Raw genomic sequence first — 17,154 nt, forward strand, 5'->3', positions numbered from 1 at the left:
ATTATAGGACAGTGAGAAAAAAATGAGAAAGTTTGTAAAAAAACGCAAAAACACAACACCAAAGGTTCTTTTCAGAACTCCCAACATGTTCATAAAGAGTAAACAGTAAACTAATCCATATTTCAGGTAGATAGGTAGGTATTCATGTATAAGAAGAAGGTAAAACAATATATTTAAAATATATATTTAGAAAAAGCTTTCCCCTTTGTATAGTCCTACGTCACTCCGGTTATGTCCCCGACATTACCCACCCGTCTTTTTTAGTTTGAAATATGGAATAATAAAGACTACAATGCTAGAATATGTCTCCTGATTTTAGACAGGCATTAAAAACCACTGATTTGCCTTTTGTCAAACCATGAAGCAGGATAACGTGTTATCATCAACAACTTCACCTGGAATTATTTTTCAACTTTCATCATTCGACCGGCTTGAAATTTGAAACATAGAAACATTGCTCAAGACAATGCTTTCAATACTTACTTACTCTTATTAATTTAAAAAAACATTGAAGGGCTTCCTAATACACTTTGTGTTATCCAATCCCGCTGAAACTTGGATTCAGTCAAATTCAGTACCAATCATATAAAAATACACACATTGCTGGAAATAATAAAATATGATTTTTAATAGAAAAAACTTAGTTTGAACTTTGAGACACTTCTTGAAATATCCAAGCTGCTAGACAGAGCACGAATTTTCTTGTGACCTAAAGGTCATTAACCTTCACGTTCAGTTTTATAAAATCGTCTTAAGTGTTTATGTTTGTTACTCCATTTACGCAACCTCCCCCGATTTCGTTGCCTGCGACGTGTGCCCCACAGATCGACTATCGTTAATACTCAGTGAAAGTAGTACTGGGACAACGAGAGGAGGTTCCAATCTGACCAATCGATCTGACCTTCGGTAATTCAGAATGCAATCGTGCGTCCGAATGGTTTTCGCCATGCAACTTGGGGCAACATTGTTTCACGGAGATAGGCTTATCACCACAAGGCAGCATCTTCATTATACTTAACCCTCCCGGAACTTGGAATCTATCTCTCATCATGGCGATATACATACACACACACACTGCTTTGTTTCATGCATCTGTGTGTTCTGTAGGGCAAACAAAAATGGCTAGAATCATCAGTTTCTATTTGTGGATCCGTGAGGATTACAGTTTCGAGAGATATGTGCCAGATAGTGATGCGTTTGGGGCAGACTGCTGCACATTGAAGAAATCGAATTGAGTTCAATTCCACACATGAGTCATGCTGACGCAGAAACGTATTTGAACTTTAAGTAAATATGTATGACGGGTGGCGTAATGGGTAGGGGTATCAGGGCGAAGGATAGTACACCCTGCTTATCACAGGCGCCTTCCATGGCAGGGGCGCAGCGTGCAAGATCTCAGAAGATGCTCGCGGTGTTTGAGATGCACGAGCGGTGTTTTGGATTTCCACTGATTTACGATCGTCGTGTCTGATGAGTTTCTTGTCTCCCTTGAGATAAAGTGCGCAGCTTTCGTAAGCACTAACAATAATTCCACGGAAGCGGTTTCGTAAATGTAGTGGCTATAAAAACTTGGGTGACAATGATGGTTAACTTTCTTTAGGTTTTGGTATGGTGGAGCATAGACACCGAAAAACGGGCGAGTGCGTATAGTGACTTGGTTGAAGAGTACAATTTTAAGCAATTTTTGAAATGGTTCTACCCGGGACGTTTTTGGGAATCAAGCACCGAAGAGTGAAAGTTGCATTTGTGTTGAGAGTGCTGTTCGTTGTGATTTTGGTGTCAATTTCGCTGATCAATTCTTTGATAGGTTCACACAATGACAACACCCTAGCAATCCGATCGCGATCGGGTCGACAATTGCTCGAGGTGTTGCAGGATCAGGTGGAAATATTTGATCCCATAATCGTGACGGATTCGGTGACAGAGGTGATAACTTCAACTGAGTTTACGTTGACAACCGAAAGCGACGGTTTTCAGCAACGTAACTGTACTCCGGCGGCTATATTTGAATTCCCACCTGATGGATTCACACGTGAGCAGCGCCGCCAGGGATGGATCGCAGTGCACGTGTTGATCGCCTGCTATTGCTTCTGGCTGCTGGCCATAGTCTGCGATGACTACTTTGTGCCAGCGATCGAGTCGATGTGTAAAAGTAATTTTGGTCAGTTATTTGTTAAGAGCGGCTATTGGAACCCAATTTTACAGAGCTTCAGGTGAAGGAAGATGTGGCGGGTGCAACGTTTATGGCTGCAGCGTCATCTAGCCCGGAGCTGTTCATCAATTGTGTGGGAACATTTGTTACCAAAGGAGATCTTGGAGTGGGAACTGTAGTGGGTTCGGCAGTTTTCAACATCTTAGCCGTACCGGCCGTTTGCGGATTGTTCGGAGGTCAGGTATGTAACTAGTTCATTTGAATTTCCTTTTGGATAGCTATTACACAAACTGATAGCGTCGGTCGAGTTGAATGCTTAGTACGCCGCGGTAATTATCAAAACAAACAGTGCTTATCATGTTGAAACATTTCTGCTTGTGATGATCTTGAATAATATCATTGCACACGCGTATAGTGTATGGTGCTGTCACAAAGCACTGCACGGGGTTTTATCGGTCTGCCACTTCACGCACCAAATAACATTTCGCGGGAATAGCCTACGCTTATCTTACTTCCGCGACGAGGTGATTTCGTTTCATTTCAGTGGAAATATGACAATAAATTCCTATTTTTCGAAAACAGAAACAAGCTGGTTATGCATTTTTTAGGTTGTCGGCTTCTTGTCTAATAGTAATCGGATTGCAGTGAAAGTGAAATAACCACTCAGACAGCGACTAGTCTATGCGAAAGAGCTCGATCATCAGCGATTCGAGGCTATATACCGAGTGTAGATAAAGCATCACCGAATCAAGTTTCACGCTCCAGACTAGTCACTTTTTTCTCATCATCGTGGGTGGGAAATCTTTCCTTTCGGGAAAAACTTGTGGTGAAAACTTGCCTACAGAAATGACCCTGTGAAGCACAGTCTTGACGAGAGATGATTTTCTCAACACTATCTTACTGCGGTGCTATGTTTCTCTAGCGATAGTGATCATGGACACCGATAGATCATTATTAACAGCCATCCTATAGGATTTGCTCATTCTCGTTGAACGGGAAACTCCAGCAGCAGGTGGAGGTGAGAAAAATCATCGGACAGAGTTCTTTTTCATCGGAAAAGTTCATGAGAGGAACGTTGAAAGACCAAATGATGCATTTTTTTGTAATGCAACTTTAGCTTCAACCAAAAGGCCGTTCGTCTCTAATTAAATTTCTAATTCTATGAATTGCTGCTCTAATATATGGATGTTATGATCTGTCTTTGATGATAAAAAAACTCAACCTTGACAATTTATTGAACCAACTTTATTTCTCTGGAATATCTTTATAGTGAACCAGAAGTAGATGGGGGCTAAATTCTGAGAATACTGTAGGTAGAAAATCAATCCCAAGCGTGTTTCACTCAATATATTCATTGCATCGGCTTCATACACATTGCATTGAATTGATATCATGTAGAAGTGATCATTTGTGGTATTTGTGATGTACGAAATCTACTTCATTTTAGAATTACCCAATATTATATTGTGTTATTTTTCGTTATTGAAAATTGGTGAAAAATACCCTAAGGAATATGCCCATTTCCAGCGCCCACATACCGATTTAAATCCCGTTTTTCGAAGAATATTATAGTTCAACTCATTGTTCTTCAACATAGCAAACGGCTTTCACTATAAAAATTCAAAATAGTACACTTTTTATCATCAGAAAAAAAGGTGAAAAATCGAACTTTTTTTTTGCTTGGAGGTAAAGTGGTCACCTATTGGGGGCAAAGTGGTCACCCACACATATCAAGCTAAATGGGAGAGATTTATGCGTTTTTTTCGTCCAAATTTGTTTAAATTATATTTGTTACAGTAAGTACATGTATGAAATAAACTTGGTCTGTTCACCTAGAGTCTCAATTTTAATTTTCTCTTGCATACAAAAACGTAGTAAGAAACACATAACGTTCCGCATAATGAGGCTTGGTTTAGTTGGAGTGGCATATTTATCCAGGGTCAAAACCAAAAAAGGATCTTCTTCAAGAGCAGAATGTGATGAGGTATATCAGCTTTAGTAAACAGAACATTGTAAGTTGTTATTCCCCTATCACCTCTTTGCCCCCAAACATGAAAATAATTTGTATGCTAATTAATCGGTGAGATTAAACAAAATATCTGTTCACCTCTCCTAGAATATGTGAACAGTTGTCCAAACTGATGATTTGTCCAACATATCAGATTGAATAAACTAAATTTCATGAGAAATTCCTTAGATACCATGCGCACAGAACTACGGCCGAATGGCTATCGAGAGAGTAATTTCTGTTTTCATTTGTATTTTGACATGTGAGAGCTCTACTGAAGTACAGAGTGACTCAAAAGTCATTAAATTCTTCAAACATAAGGTGACTATCAATACGCTATCTATAGTCAATAGATATACTACCAAACAAGCAGGTGACCACTTTGCCCCCCATGACCAATTTGCCCCCACTACCCCTACATCGACTCGTTTTGAACGATCGTAAAGTGAAGTTACGCGAGTTAGCTGAGGTCGTAGGCATTCCAAAACAACGAGTGGGATACAATTTGCACGACATTTTATACATGTAAAAGCTATCCACGCGTTTATGATTCAACTGCCGGATTGCAGGATTGCAAGGGTTTATGATACTCACACGTAAGTGCACCCGTGGCCGAGTGGTTAACGTCTCACATTGTCATGCCGGGTGTTCGGGTTCGATTCCCGTTCTGGCCGGGGGGTGGGGTTTTTCGTCAAAGAAATTTCCTTCGACTTGCACTGTGGTCACGCGTACCGTTTTGTTTCATATTCCGAACAGACTCAAATTCCGAACACTTCATTTTTAAATGTAAATTTACTACACTTTTATGTTATAAATAGGTATATGCTTCATTTTGACACCATTTACAGCTATCGATACAGCCTATAATTTATAATATTAGACATTTGCAAAAAAGTGACAGTCAAAACCAACGATAAAATGTTTGCGTTAGCAAATTCCGTAAAAACCAAGCATTGTTAATTTTTCAGTTTTTATAGTTTTTTCAACTATTTTGTTTGTTGTTTTCACGTTGTGCTAGAAATGGTAAGAATCTACAATTAATGGATGACATAAAATGATATTTCATGCAGAAATCTTCATTAAAATTAGTGTTCGGAATATGAAACAAGTTTCTACTCATGATTCAATTTAAATTTTTGTTGTTTGGAATTTGAGACAGAAGTGTTCGGAATATAAAATAGTGGCAAAAGTGTTCGGAAATAGTCAGTGGCAAAAATGGTGTTCGGAATTTGAGACAAAAGTGATCAAACATATTTTTAGTTTTTCACCATGAATATGTATTTGTAAATCAATTTTATTGTAGTCAAATGAAAAAGAAGGCTCAATTGTATTCTAAAATAAAATTATTCTCGAGAAAGAGTACCATTATGAGTAATGATACACTGTTTAATGGCCATCAAAGCTTAAGTATTCGGAATATGAGACAAAACGGTATTCAAGAGCTTGCTCCTCGGAATACATTCAAGGCGCGTTATTTGGCTTACGAAATCTCAACTCAGTATTAATAAATGACGCTAGTTAATGCATAAGTTGAGACGGCAAAAGTTCCATAGGGAACGTAAACGCCATTCAATAATAATGATACTCACACGTAAACATACGCATTTCCATGCATACACGCTCTTCTCACTCACGAACTCATGAAAACGAAAAATACGAATCGTGGGAGTCGCGTAGCATTTAATACTTCTGGTACGATTTGCGATAAAGTGCTCCTTTAATTTACTCCAAATTTTGAAAAATCGGCTAGAAAAAATGGCTAAACGTATCAATATGAAACGTTCACGGAGGTTTGGGAAATACACTAGGCTGAAAATTTGCCTGCAAACATTAGAACTCACTGCGATATTTGTAGAATTACAGCAGATTTTGTAAAGCTCTATAAAATACTGGTTTATGCACTTTTTTTTAAATAGATGCAAAAAAATTAAACAATTTTTTTGTCAATGTAACAAATTATCCTGCTGAATTTAATGGAGTTTTCAAAACTGCCTTTCGATTTGTGGTACAATGGTTGTTTAGTGAATAATCCATCATCAAAGACGAAAGGGTTATTTTCATACAAACTGAAATAATTCTGTATGGAAAGGTTCTACAGGAACGTTCTCTGAACCAAATGAAAGCTGGTTGATAAGGTTAATTGGATTTGCTGTTGAGATTGTTAGCAAATAATTGTGTTAGTCCACGAAATCTTTGAAAAAATAGAAAACAATCGATTTTAAATTTCTTCTCGGTATTGTTGTCTAATGCACCAACACACACCAAGATAAAAATATATACGTAAAATATTCTAATACCTGAATGTTGGAGCTTCAAAATGATGTATATCCCATAGATATGCGTTGCTTTTTCACGCATGTCAAAAATCGCTTAAAATTTACAACTTCGGACGCTGATTCCTTTAATTTTTGTCGAGTGCACATTGGAGTCGCTTATTACGCGGGGGTTACGGGCCGCGTAAAAAAACCGCGTAAATTACGAAGTCCGCGCAATAAATCTTTTTATGATGGAGTTACTTTTTACGCGGTTGATACGTGCCACGTAAAGAAACCGCGTAAATTCCAAAATCCGCGTAAATTCCGAAATTCTCGTAAAAAAACACTTTTTCCTTCAGATTTTTCCGAAAATGTTTAATTGTCATGTTTGGTTGGAATATTTTTATTTGAAATATGTGAAATATTTTTATGGGACCCCTTCTCCATTCCAGAGGAGAGAGGGGTGTCATACCATAGTAAAAACATCCCCCCCCCTCAGAAAGGTGGGAGGAGTGTTGAACCACTTTAAAAATATTTCTCCTAAAACCTCCATATGCCAAATTTGGTTCAGTTTGCTTGATTAGTTCTTGAATGGTGCAGAAATGTATGTTTCATTTGTATGACAGTCTCCCCCCTCAGAGAGAAGTGAAGAGTGTCTATTCACCATGGGAATGTTTCGTGTCCCCTAAAACATTCGCATGACAAATTTGGCTCCATTTGCTTGATCAGTTTTCGGATTATACAGAAATTTGTCTTTCATTTGTATGACATGGTGGAGTGTCTAATCACCGTAAAAACATTTATCGCACCTTAAAACCTCCACATGCCAAATTTGGTTTCATTTGCTTGATTAATTCTCGAGTAATATAGAAATTTGAGTTTCATTTGTATGGTAGCTCCCCCTTGGAGAGGGGGTTGGGAGTCTAACCATCATAGAAATATTTATTGCCAAATTTGGTTTCATTTACTTCTATAATTGCCGAGGAGTAATGAAGAAATTTGGGTTTAATTTGTATGGTAATTTTCATTTGTTCATAAAATTAGTTACAATCATCTGTTTTAAGTCAAATATGCGCCGTTTTGTTCGATGACTTGTTCCCAACGAGATTCCAACTTCATAATACCCCTGTTATAGAAGCTCGCTTCCTTATTGGCAAAAAACTCGGATAGCCAATTTTCACAGGCCTCTTTATATACCTTAAATACCTTTCCAACCAGCTATAGTATGACTCGATACAATGAATACAACTAGAACTACGCGCTTACAACGACACCTCGCGGAAATACCGCAGGACTTTTTTGACAGCCTAATATATATATATATATATATATATATATATATATATATATATATATATATATATATATATATATATATATATATATATATATATATATATATATATATATATATATATATTGTTTCAAGCAAAAAATTGCTGGATAAGTTTTTTGGAAATCTCCTTGTGAATCGTTATATTTATATTTTCCGTGCAATTCTAAAATGGTTTCAATCAGAAAATTTTGATCTTCTTCTAAATTTAAGCGACCACTCCATATGTTATTATACCAAGTAAGTTCGGTGTTCTTTGTGCAGTCACGTCCTTATTTGAATACTTTTTTGATGCAGCAACAGGCGAAAATACCTCGAATATATAATAGCAAAAGGCACTTCTCCACCAAGCTTAACAGTTGTTGAGTCTTCAAATTGTGTGTCGACCATCATAATAATTTCGATTTGTACTATCAGAAAAAACAGTTCCAAATATCTTGTAAAAAACATGATTCATTATTAAATAGGATAATTTTTTCTAACTATCAACTACCACCTTGATAAAACCCTATTTGTTACGATATCGCCACGGCGCAATGCTAAATAGGATATTTATTATAAACGAAAAACTTAATATTCGTCCGGAATTGTTATTTTAAAATGGTATATTTCTTACTCACATTCAACGCTCTATTTATACCATGTCACATGCCGTTTCTCTTAATTTTGTATTTGCTAATAAAGAGCCGAATATCCGATATCCGACCAAACGACTATTCGTTTCATCACTAATCATAACAAATCGTCGGGTGTCAATTGATTCTTAATCACTAATTCAATTGAAAGACACGATCGTTCATCCGTCAGAAGTTGATCCCAATGAACAGCATGACAATGAAGGAACAGTCATTCAACCGAATGAAACGTATATAGTGAGCAGAGATTCCATTTGTCAAATCAGTTTATGAGTCGACGATGTTTGTGATGAATAGAAATAGTGTCTGAACTTGAGTGATGGTAATTGTTGATTCGAATACAAATGAATGAAGTGATAATTTACTGCACTGGTTCTGACAACTGTTAAACTTGGAGAACAATCACATTGCGATTTGTTTAGCTTCAGGATATCAATTCTATAGCTTTGGAATATGGGTCGTTGAACAACCGAATAACTTGTGAGGCTTGTTAAAGTTGTCTCATGTAGGGGAACTGATTTGAAGCGCTACCAAAGTGATGTTTCCATTTGTGTTTTGATCCGTCGATGGAAAAAGATGGACTTTTCAGCAGAACTCGGCGCTGTTACATAAGTCGCGTATCAACCAAGGATAACTAAAAAACAACGATTCATGTTTTATCACCACCTGAATGTGACCCCCCGAACAATGTCTTAAAAACTCTAAAAAGGTACATCAAGGTCAATACTAAAAGGTACCAGAGTGTCGATCCGCTGAAGTATTCTGTTTGTTCGGGAGTTCCACAAGGCAGCATTCTAGGGCCACCGCCCGTCGAGATATTTTACAAAAACATGTCGCTTATTCTCGCATCCGGCTGTGTACCGATCTACGCAGATGATTTGAAGGTCTATCTGGCTATCAAAACTCTCGAGGAATGCCTTCGATTGCAGAGCTTGCTTGACCAGTTCGTACGTTGGTGCCAGCTGAATAAACTTACCATCAGCATCAATAAGTTTGTGATCATGAGTTTTTATCGAAAAAGACAGCCAATTATATTCGAGTACACGATCGATGATTTCATCTTGGAGAGACTCCGTCAGGGCAACGACTCACCTAAACTCACCTTCGATGCACACCGCTCTGGGTTCATTTCGAGAATATCTAGGGACTTCACCGTTCCTTACTGCCTGAGGTCACTCTACTGTTCTCTTGTAAGGCAAATTCTTGAAACCGCATCGGTAGTATGGAACTCTTACCAACACATCAGGATTGAACGAATTCAGTCAAATTGGTCGAATTGCACTACGAACTGCTGCCCCATGAACCGTATTCTCCTGATTTGGCCCAGTGTGACTTTTTTTTGTTTCAAAACTTGAGTCGAATGAGGAGATCATCGCCTCCACGGAGGCCTACTTTGCATACCTCGAGAAATCGTATTTTTCAGATGGATTAAAGAAGTTGGAGCATCGCTGGGTCAAGTGTATCGAGCAAAAAGGAGACTATGTTGAGATATAAATCGCCACTTTTCCGAAATTTTTGTTTTTTTTATAGGTACTTATAAGTACTTATCGGACTGCCCTCGTATAGCTAAATGTCGATTACTGAATCTGGATACGCTTGATACGACGTAGGCGTATTCAGCAAGCCACTTTCGTTACCAAACTAATTTGTGGCGAATTTGACGCACCTAACTTGCTAGAGATGGTAAACTTTCGTGCTCCCAGTCGAATTCTACGATCCTCCTAAAAGAAGAAAAGTTCAATAAATATGTTATTGTTGAGATTTTACTATAGGCGTAGCGAGATTTTTTTTTAAAATATGATCACCTCCTGAAATAATCTGGGTCAGCTACCTCACACTCTGTGAAGTCGCTTTGTGATTGATGCCAAAGAAGCTGGATCGCGTTGAATCCATATTTATTCATCACTTCCGTGTCAAATGTCAAATTAAGTTCTGTTTTTTCGTTGTAGGTTGTCCAGTTGAAATGGTGGCCCGTTACCAGGGACTCAATGATGTACGGAATAGCAGTCATAGCGTTGATCTCGGTTCTTTGCGATGGCAAAGTGATGTGGTACGAGGCCCTGATACTCGTGCTTGCCTATGTTCTATACATTTCGGGTAAGTACGATCGAAAAAAAAATCGAAATCACTTGTCACGAATAAAACCTCTTCCCAAGAGTTCCGCGTGCATCGTAGTCCTCGAAAATTGTTACAAACAGCAACGAAACCAAATAAAATTATATGATAGTAACACCAGTGAGCATTTTCTGAAGATAATGCACATTTGCATTTCAGTCCAAGTAGGTTTAGAAAGAGCCTCGTTATCACTGTGGACTGATATCGTAAATTCCTTGGAGATGTTATAAAATGAGCGACACTATTTTATGGTAGGAGTGCCCCGTGATTCAAGTGTGATTTGATGGCCACGAGAAAGAGTCAACAGAGCACGAAACTGGCTTTTGTAACCTCAAATGCTACAATGTAGGTCGGGACATGTACATTTTGATAAGCCATTTTGGGGTTTAATGAGGGCAATGAACCTAAATTTTAATTCTTATTTGTCAGTGGTTTAAAGCACTTTTTGGTAGCTGAATTCCTTGGCGAATTTTATTGTGTTTGTGGTGGTGATCGAACTTGGTCAAAACTCAACCAATGATCTGATAATAAAGAATCAGATTATGCAATCCTAGGTAGCGCATAAAAGGTAATGTTCTGTGTGAACTGGATCATGGTTGTTGATCAGAAAACACACGTCGTAAATCAAGGTGTTTATGACATTAATCTGCCACCAGCTGAACCTTTCTACGACTGACTGATAAGGTTCAAGTCGTGTTAAGGTTCAAGTTCATTAGAGCCATAAACATCGGTTATCGTATCAGAGCAAAGTTCGTTATACATCTGGGGCGGTGAATCTCAAACGTGTTCTATGTACTATCGATTGCATTTTGTAGAATTAGGATGCACCTGTTGCGAACTTCCACCGATTATGTCACTCGTTATCGGTCAACAGCTTTCGGTAGCGACAAATTTGAAAAAATAGAGTCTGAACATCTGTGTATTGAACTACAGATTTTTTTTACGAAATAAAATATGATTACGATTTTCTTATTTTTCGGAAAAAATTTTATTGTTCGGTTTCCGGAGGTGACTCAAATATGGTATAACTTGTTTTGATAGAGATGAACTGCCACAGTGAAGGCATAATAAACCAATATATTGATTATACATTTCCGCTCTAATCAGCTGATCTTTTTGACACTGATAACACTTTGACCGACTTGGAAAGGTTGTAGATATGTGGTTTGGACAATTGCTCCCTATAAAATGTCACGATCTCAAGATTAACTTTCACGTGCTTAGGTTATGGTTTACACTTAATCTGAATCTGCTTTCTTTAGAAGTTTTAACGTAGAATTACGTCTTTCATTAAGGGTGTCAAATCAGAAAACAGGTCACGTTTTTATGAAATAATGTTAACTTTGATCAACGAAGGGGAATGATTTAAAGTCTCCTTGAACAAAGAAAAGAAGAAGAAGAAGAAGGAAGGGAAAAATTTGCCTAGAGCATATATATTATAATCGCCTGGTGTGTTAATGGTTCAAGATGATGAAAACTAGGAGCAATTCCATTTTCCCATACATTTGTTCTGCTTATTTGTGAGCTTCCTTACCCATGCCGTCAATAACGAGCAACTTATTCTTGGACCACGAAGGGGAATGATTTGAAGTCCCATTGAAAAAATTATAGGAGGTTGTGTCCAAGATACGACCGCATTGTTGACGTAGAACAACGCTGTTATTTTATATAAGTCGCTTATTTATTCTTCTTCTTGAATGGCATTAACGTTCCCTGTGGAACTTTTGCCGTCTCAACGTATGCATTAACTAGCGTCATTTATCAATACATAGTTGAGATTTCTTATGCCAAATAACACGTCTTGAATGTATTCCGAGGGACAAGCTCTAGAATACGCGTGACCACAGTGCAAGTCGAAAGAAATTTCTTTGACGAAAAACCCCCCGACCAGAACGGGAATCGAACCCGAACACCCGGCATGATCATGTGAGACGCTAACCACTCGGCCACGGGTGCACTTGCGCTTATTTATACCTTCGGATATTATTCTATAATGTTATGAAACTTTAGAAACAACTGTTGCGTTGTTGTTGAAAGTTGCATTACTTTTTCATGCTCGAGAGAAGCGCAGCTGTCACTTATAACATTCCAATAAGACATTCAAGATGCTTGGTATTCCCTAAATATTTTTTGACACACAACCTCAACGTCTGCTTCGCCAAAACGTCAGTTTAATGCATTGATGCATTCTCAAATGCACCAACGAAGCCCTTCTGATGGGGGAGAACAAACAATGTTAACTGCTTGGAAAAAGACTGAATTATGCCACGCAGCTTGTACTCTGCCCATCGATGCGAATGCGCTGATGAGTTTATCAAGAGCGGCCGCCTTCTCCACCAGCGAGGAGAGCTTGATTTTGGTTGCTGCCTGGGTAACGGCGTTTACATTTTCGACCAACGCGCCGAAATCGCCTACTTCGCTGTTGTTCGTAGCGGTGTCACACTCGCGAAGGCTCGGTTCAATGCGGGCGCTTTTCACTGCATCAACATCGCGTGCATCATTAGATGACGCTTGCCTCGAAATTTTATTGCCCCTGGCAATGCGTTCGTTTTTTGCAGGGCTCGAGCCTGCCTTCCCTTTTCTTCGTGCTCATCACTCACTACGCGAAGCGTCCAATTTATGACGCGGAAAGAAAAACACAATACGAATAACGCGAAAAACGAACAGAAAAACCAAACGACGATATCCAAGTTGGATTACCACTGGTGGGGTCCAATCTTAGATCGAAGCGCAGCGAAAGCAAAGTGAACTGGATTGCTCAACAGTCCGATGCCGAATGAAAGTTTTCCTCAGCGAGATCCACTGTTTATACTCTAGGCAAGTATTCCCCTTCATTCTTCTACTTTTCCTTTGTTCACGGAGACTTGCAATCCTACGGTTTCCCCTCCGTTAATCGTCGATAAGTTGCTCGTTATTGACATCTCTGTTCGGGAATGCAGAGATGTTGCACACAAATGGACAGAACAAATGTATGGGAAAATGGAAACGCTTAAAGTTTTCATGAATTTAAACCATTTACAAACCAGGGGATTCTAATGTATAGTATAATAAACAAATCTTACGGAATTTTCGATTAGTTCAGTGTGTAAATCGTCAAAATCCGTTAGCGGCAAAAATAGTTATTAACGTTAACTTTATTTCATAAAAACGTGACCTGTTTTCTGATTTGGCACCCTTAATGAAAGACGTAGTTCTACGTCAAAAAGAAAAGAAGAAGAAGAAAGGGGAATATTTGCCTAGAGCATAAATATTAGATCTTACTGAGGCAAACTTTCAGTATCGTTCTAGATACGAAGCAATGAACATCGCTTGTTCTTCCTTGTTTTGCGTCATCATATGTCATCGTTTCGGATTGAGTTGTGGACGCGACCAAATTACTTATTCGCTGATGTCTCTGGCATTGCAATCATTACATCAACCTGACGCGATTCCAATAAGGTTCTGTGAAACACAATTGTATGGGGAATCATCAAACTAGGCTATCATCGGCTCACCAAGAAAATAATTGTTCGGGAATTTTGTGTGTGATTTGGTTTTACATGGCAGTAGCAAAACTATCTCCACTATCGCGTTGCAACAATCACCTAATATTTTGATGCTATGATGGACGATTGTTTGGTGGTGCAAATATGCAGCCGCGATAATAAATATAAACCAATAGGGAGGTAGCGGAAGGGGAATATTTGCGCTATGTTATGAACAATGGAGCTCTGCTGAGGCAAATACTTAGACTTTTTTCTTTATTCGAAGCAATTAACATCACTTGTTTTCCGTCATCATAAGGGCTTTATTAGTGCCTTTGACATTGCGTCAATGCAGCTAGCTGACGCTATGGCGAAGCAGGCGTTAACGTTGTGCGCCGCATAATTATTTGAGGAATATCAAGCTAAACCATGCTGGAATGTGCTGGAATGTTGTGAGTTATTTGGGTTCGCGTGCCAATCGCAAAACTGCCTTTAACAAGGATAGCTAAAATTTCGCAGCATTCTAAAATAATATCCGAAGTTCTCAACAAGCGACTTGTACAAAATAACAGCGTAGTTCTACATCAACAACATGGTCGTGTCTTGGACACAACCTTCTATATTTTTTGCACTCCGGAATGTGTTGTCCTAACACGGACTACAAAAGTGTGTACGAACACAATGCCTTAGCTCAGTTATTCAATACTACATTGGAAGATATGCCTTCATATATTCTGCTCACTGGCATTATTAGGTATATTGAATTCGAAAATTGTTTCATTCAATCAATAATTTAATTGAAATAAACAAATTATTACTAATACAGCGGTAGTCCCACGTCAACCTTGCGGTTATATCATATATATGACCCACCGATTTTTTTTATCCCGTGCTGATATTTGACTGAAACATTGTAGAATTTTTGATCGAATCTAAAAAACGATAAAGTTTTGTTATGGATTGGTTAATTTAATGGGTGTGCAACTTAATTCGTTTCGTTTTCATAAGATGGCACAAGGTGCTATAAATAATCAACGGCGACAGCTGATTTTTACGGAATCATGAAGTTTAGACATCTGTCAGCCAAATTTCGTTTGAAGTCTTCAAGTTGTGCACAACAAGTTTATTTTTACTGCGTTAAAAATGTCGAGTTTCGTTGCAAATAAACACCATTTGGGGGAAGTTTTGATCTTCTGTTTCCATTGAAAGTAAAATGTAAGTGTAGCACATCGGATGTTTATGGTTACTCTGCATCATCGGATAGATTTTGTAGGGAATGTTTTGAATTCCGAATGTTGAATGTTTGTTTCGATTTCCGACCTGAAATTCCTTCAGAAAGTAGGGTAAAATAGTGGCAGGCAATGGACAACACTTCCAACGAGAACTTATCTAAAGACCCAATAAGAATAACTCAAATTCACGTTTTCAGCTATGTACTGTAATGACTCCATCAACCGATTCATGTCACGTACGTTACGTCGCAAATCCTACAACCGACCGTACACGGAAGTCACGGAGATTTCACCACTGCTATCGAATGGACACATTGGGGCCAATGGTTTGGATTATCTTGGTAACTCACAATTTCTACAATACTTATTATTATTTCAATTCCAGGCATTGCCAAACATGGACATAATGTTAAAGGATGTGACAGTGAGGCCAGTGAGGACAGTTTCCAGGATGATGGTAGTGATACTGTTTCTCTTTCATTCCATACCCATTTCCAACAAATACTTCCATTCCAGAATTAGCGTCCACACCATGGAATAGTCGCGAAGAAAACTCACTATGCTATCTTTGCCGCTGGCCGATTACGTTCCTGCTTTGGATGACCATTCCCGATTGTCGGCGAAATCCCAAGTTGCGCATTGTGACATTCTTTGCGTGTATCTTCTGGATCGGTATCACATCCTACGTTGTGGCTTTTGTGATCACCGTAATGGGTCGGTCTACATAATTGCCCTCACCAATGTTCTGACCTTGACTGGTAGTTTATCATTTCCAGGTGATACCATTGATATTCCGGACTCGGTAATGGGTCTGACGTTTTTGGCCGCGGGCACCAGCGTCCCAGAAGCGGTGTCGAGTATTATCGTTACCAATCAGGGTCACGGCGAAATGGGCATCAGTAACTCGATCGGGTCCAACACTTTCGACATTCTGCTGTGTTTGGGATTGCCATGGCTGATTAAGGCGCTAGCACTCCCAGATGTTTCAGGCAATCGATGGGTTAGTTTTTGAGTTCTTTGTGGATCAGAAACGTCTGAAAGAAATATTTAATTTTTCCCCAGGTCGCTTTAAATTCAACCGGACTGACGTACTCGGCGATATCGCTGCTATCAACGCTCTGCGGACTGTACTTTGCATTCTGGGCCAATCGTTTCAAGTTAGATTGGAAGGTTGGACTCACTTGTCTTTCGATGTACATAGCCTTCCTGGTTGTGTCCAGTTTGATAGAGCTGAACGTGTTCTTCCGGGTTAATCTACCTACATGTATTCATTAGATGAAAAGCAATCGTGAGATATCATAGCTTTATGAGAATCACAGTATTAGAATAAATTATGTGCTTAAACAAGGAAGTAATAAATAAGCGTATATGATGATGTATTAGATGAACCTTTTCATTTGTTACCGGTAACGAAGAAACGCTTAGTTATAAGGAGGGAGTAATTACTGTTATCAACCGATTCAGCCAATAACGATATGGATTAATGTGCTCACTGCAGTATTTTTCGCTGATATAACAGCCGATAGGCACGTGAATTCCGTAAAATGAAAACATTCGCGATAAACTAATCACCCTCGTGTTGCGGTGAGCGGTGAGGAGCTCGATAACAATCATAAACAATCAGTCGTCCGAAAACATCACCGAATAAATGTTTCGATTCGTCCCTTGGAAGATTATAAAGTTCTGTTTTAACATCAATTACGAGAATTAAATATTGTCGAAATAGCCTCATAGCATTCCTGTGGTCTTCTATGAAGTGAGAATAACAGACTGGCATGCAGGCTTTGTAGTGCTAGGTATGATGTGCCAACATATGATCGTCTGGCAGTCTATTAACGTGAGGATGTACAAGTTGAGAATTAAGGGCTGTTCAAGGTGTACTGTCCACACGAAGGCAGACCCGATGACACGGGAAAGCGTCATACGCGCAACTGGAGCACATATACATTCTGTCGAATAA

At 38.8% G+C, this 17,154-nt stretch overlaps 1 protein-coding gene and 1 non-coding gene across 2 annotated transcripts; one reads left to right on the forward strand and one right to left on the reverse strand.

The window, feature by feature from the left end:
* Positions 1–1,384: 1,384 nt before the first annotated feature.
* On the forward strand, positions 1,385–16,874 carry LOC129770420 (sodium/potassium/calcium exchanger 4-like). The gene is made up of 8 exons (XM_055773252.1): positions 1,385–2,152; positions 2,206–2,393; positions 10,333–10,480; positions 15,392–15,520; positions 15,580–15,651; positions 15,711–15,908; positions 15,971–16,194; positions 16,257–16,874. The coding sequence occupies exons 1-8, from the start codon at positions 1,690–1,692 to the stop codon at positions 16,467–16,469; spliced, it is 1,635 nt and encodes a 544-aa protein (XP_055629227.1). The 5' UTR covers positions 1,385–1,689; the 3' UTR covers positions 16,470–16,874.
* On the reverse strand, positions 2,811–3,021 carry LOC129772023 (small nucleolar RNA U3). The gene has a single exon (XR_008742539.1). It is a non-coding gene; the product is annotated as a small nucleolar RNA U3 (small nucleolar RNA).
* Positions 16,875–17,154: the final 280 nt, after the last annotated feature.

Source organism: Toxorhynchites rutilus, chromosome 2, assembly GCF_029784135.1.
Source record: "Toxorhynchites rutilus septentrionalis strain SRP chromosome 2, ASM2978413v1, whole genome shotgun sequence".
In the NCBI taxonomy this organism is placed as follows: Eukaryota; Metazoa; Arthropoda; class Insecta; order Diptera; family Culicidae; genus Toxorhynchites; species Toxorhynchites rutilus.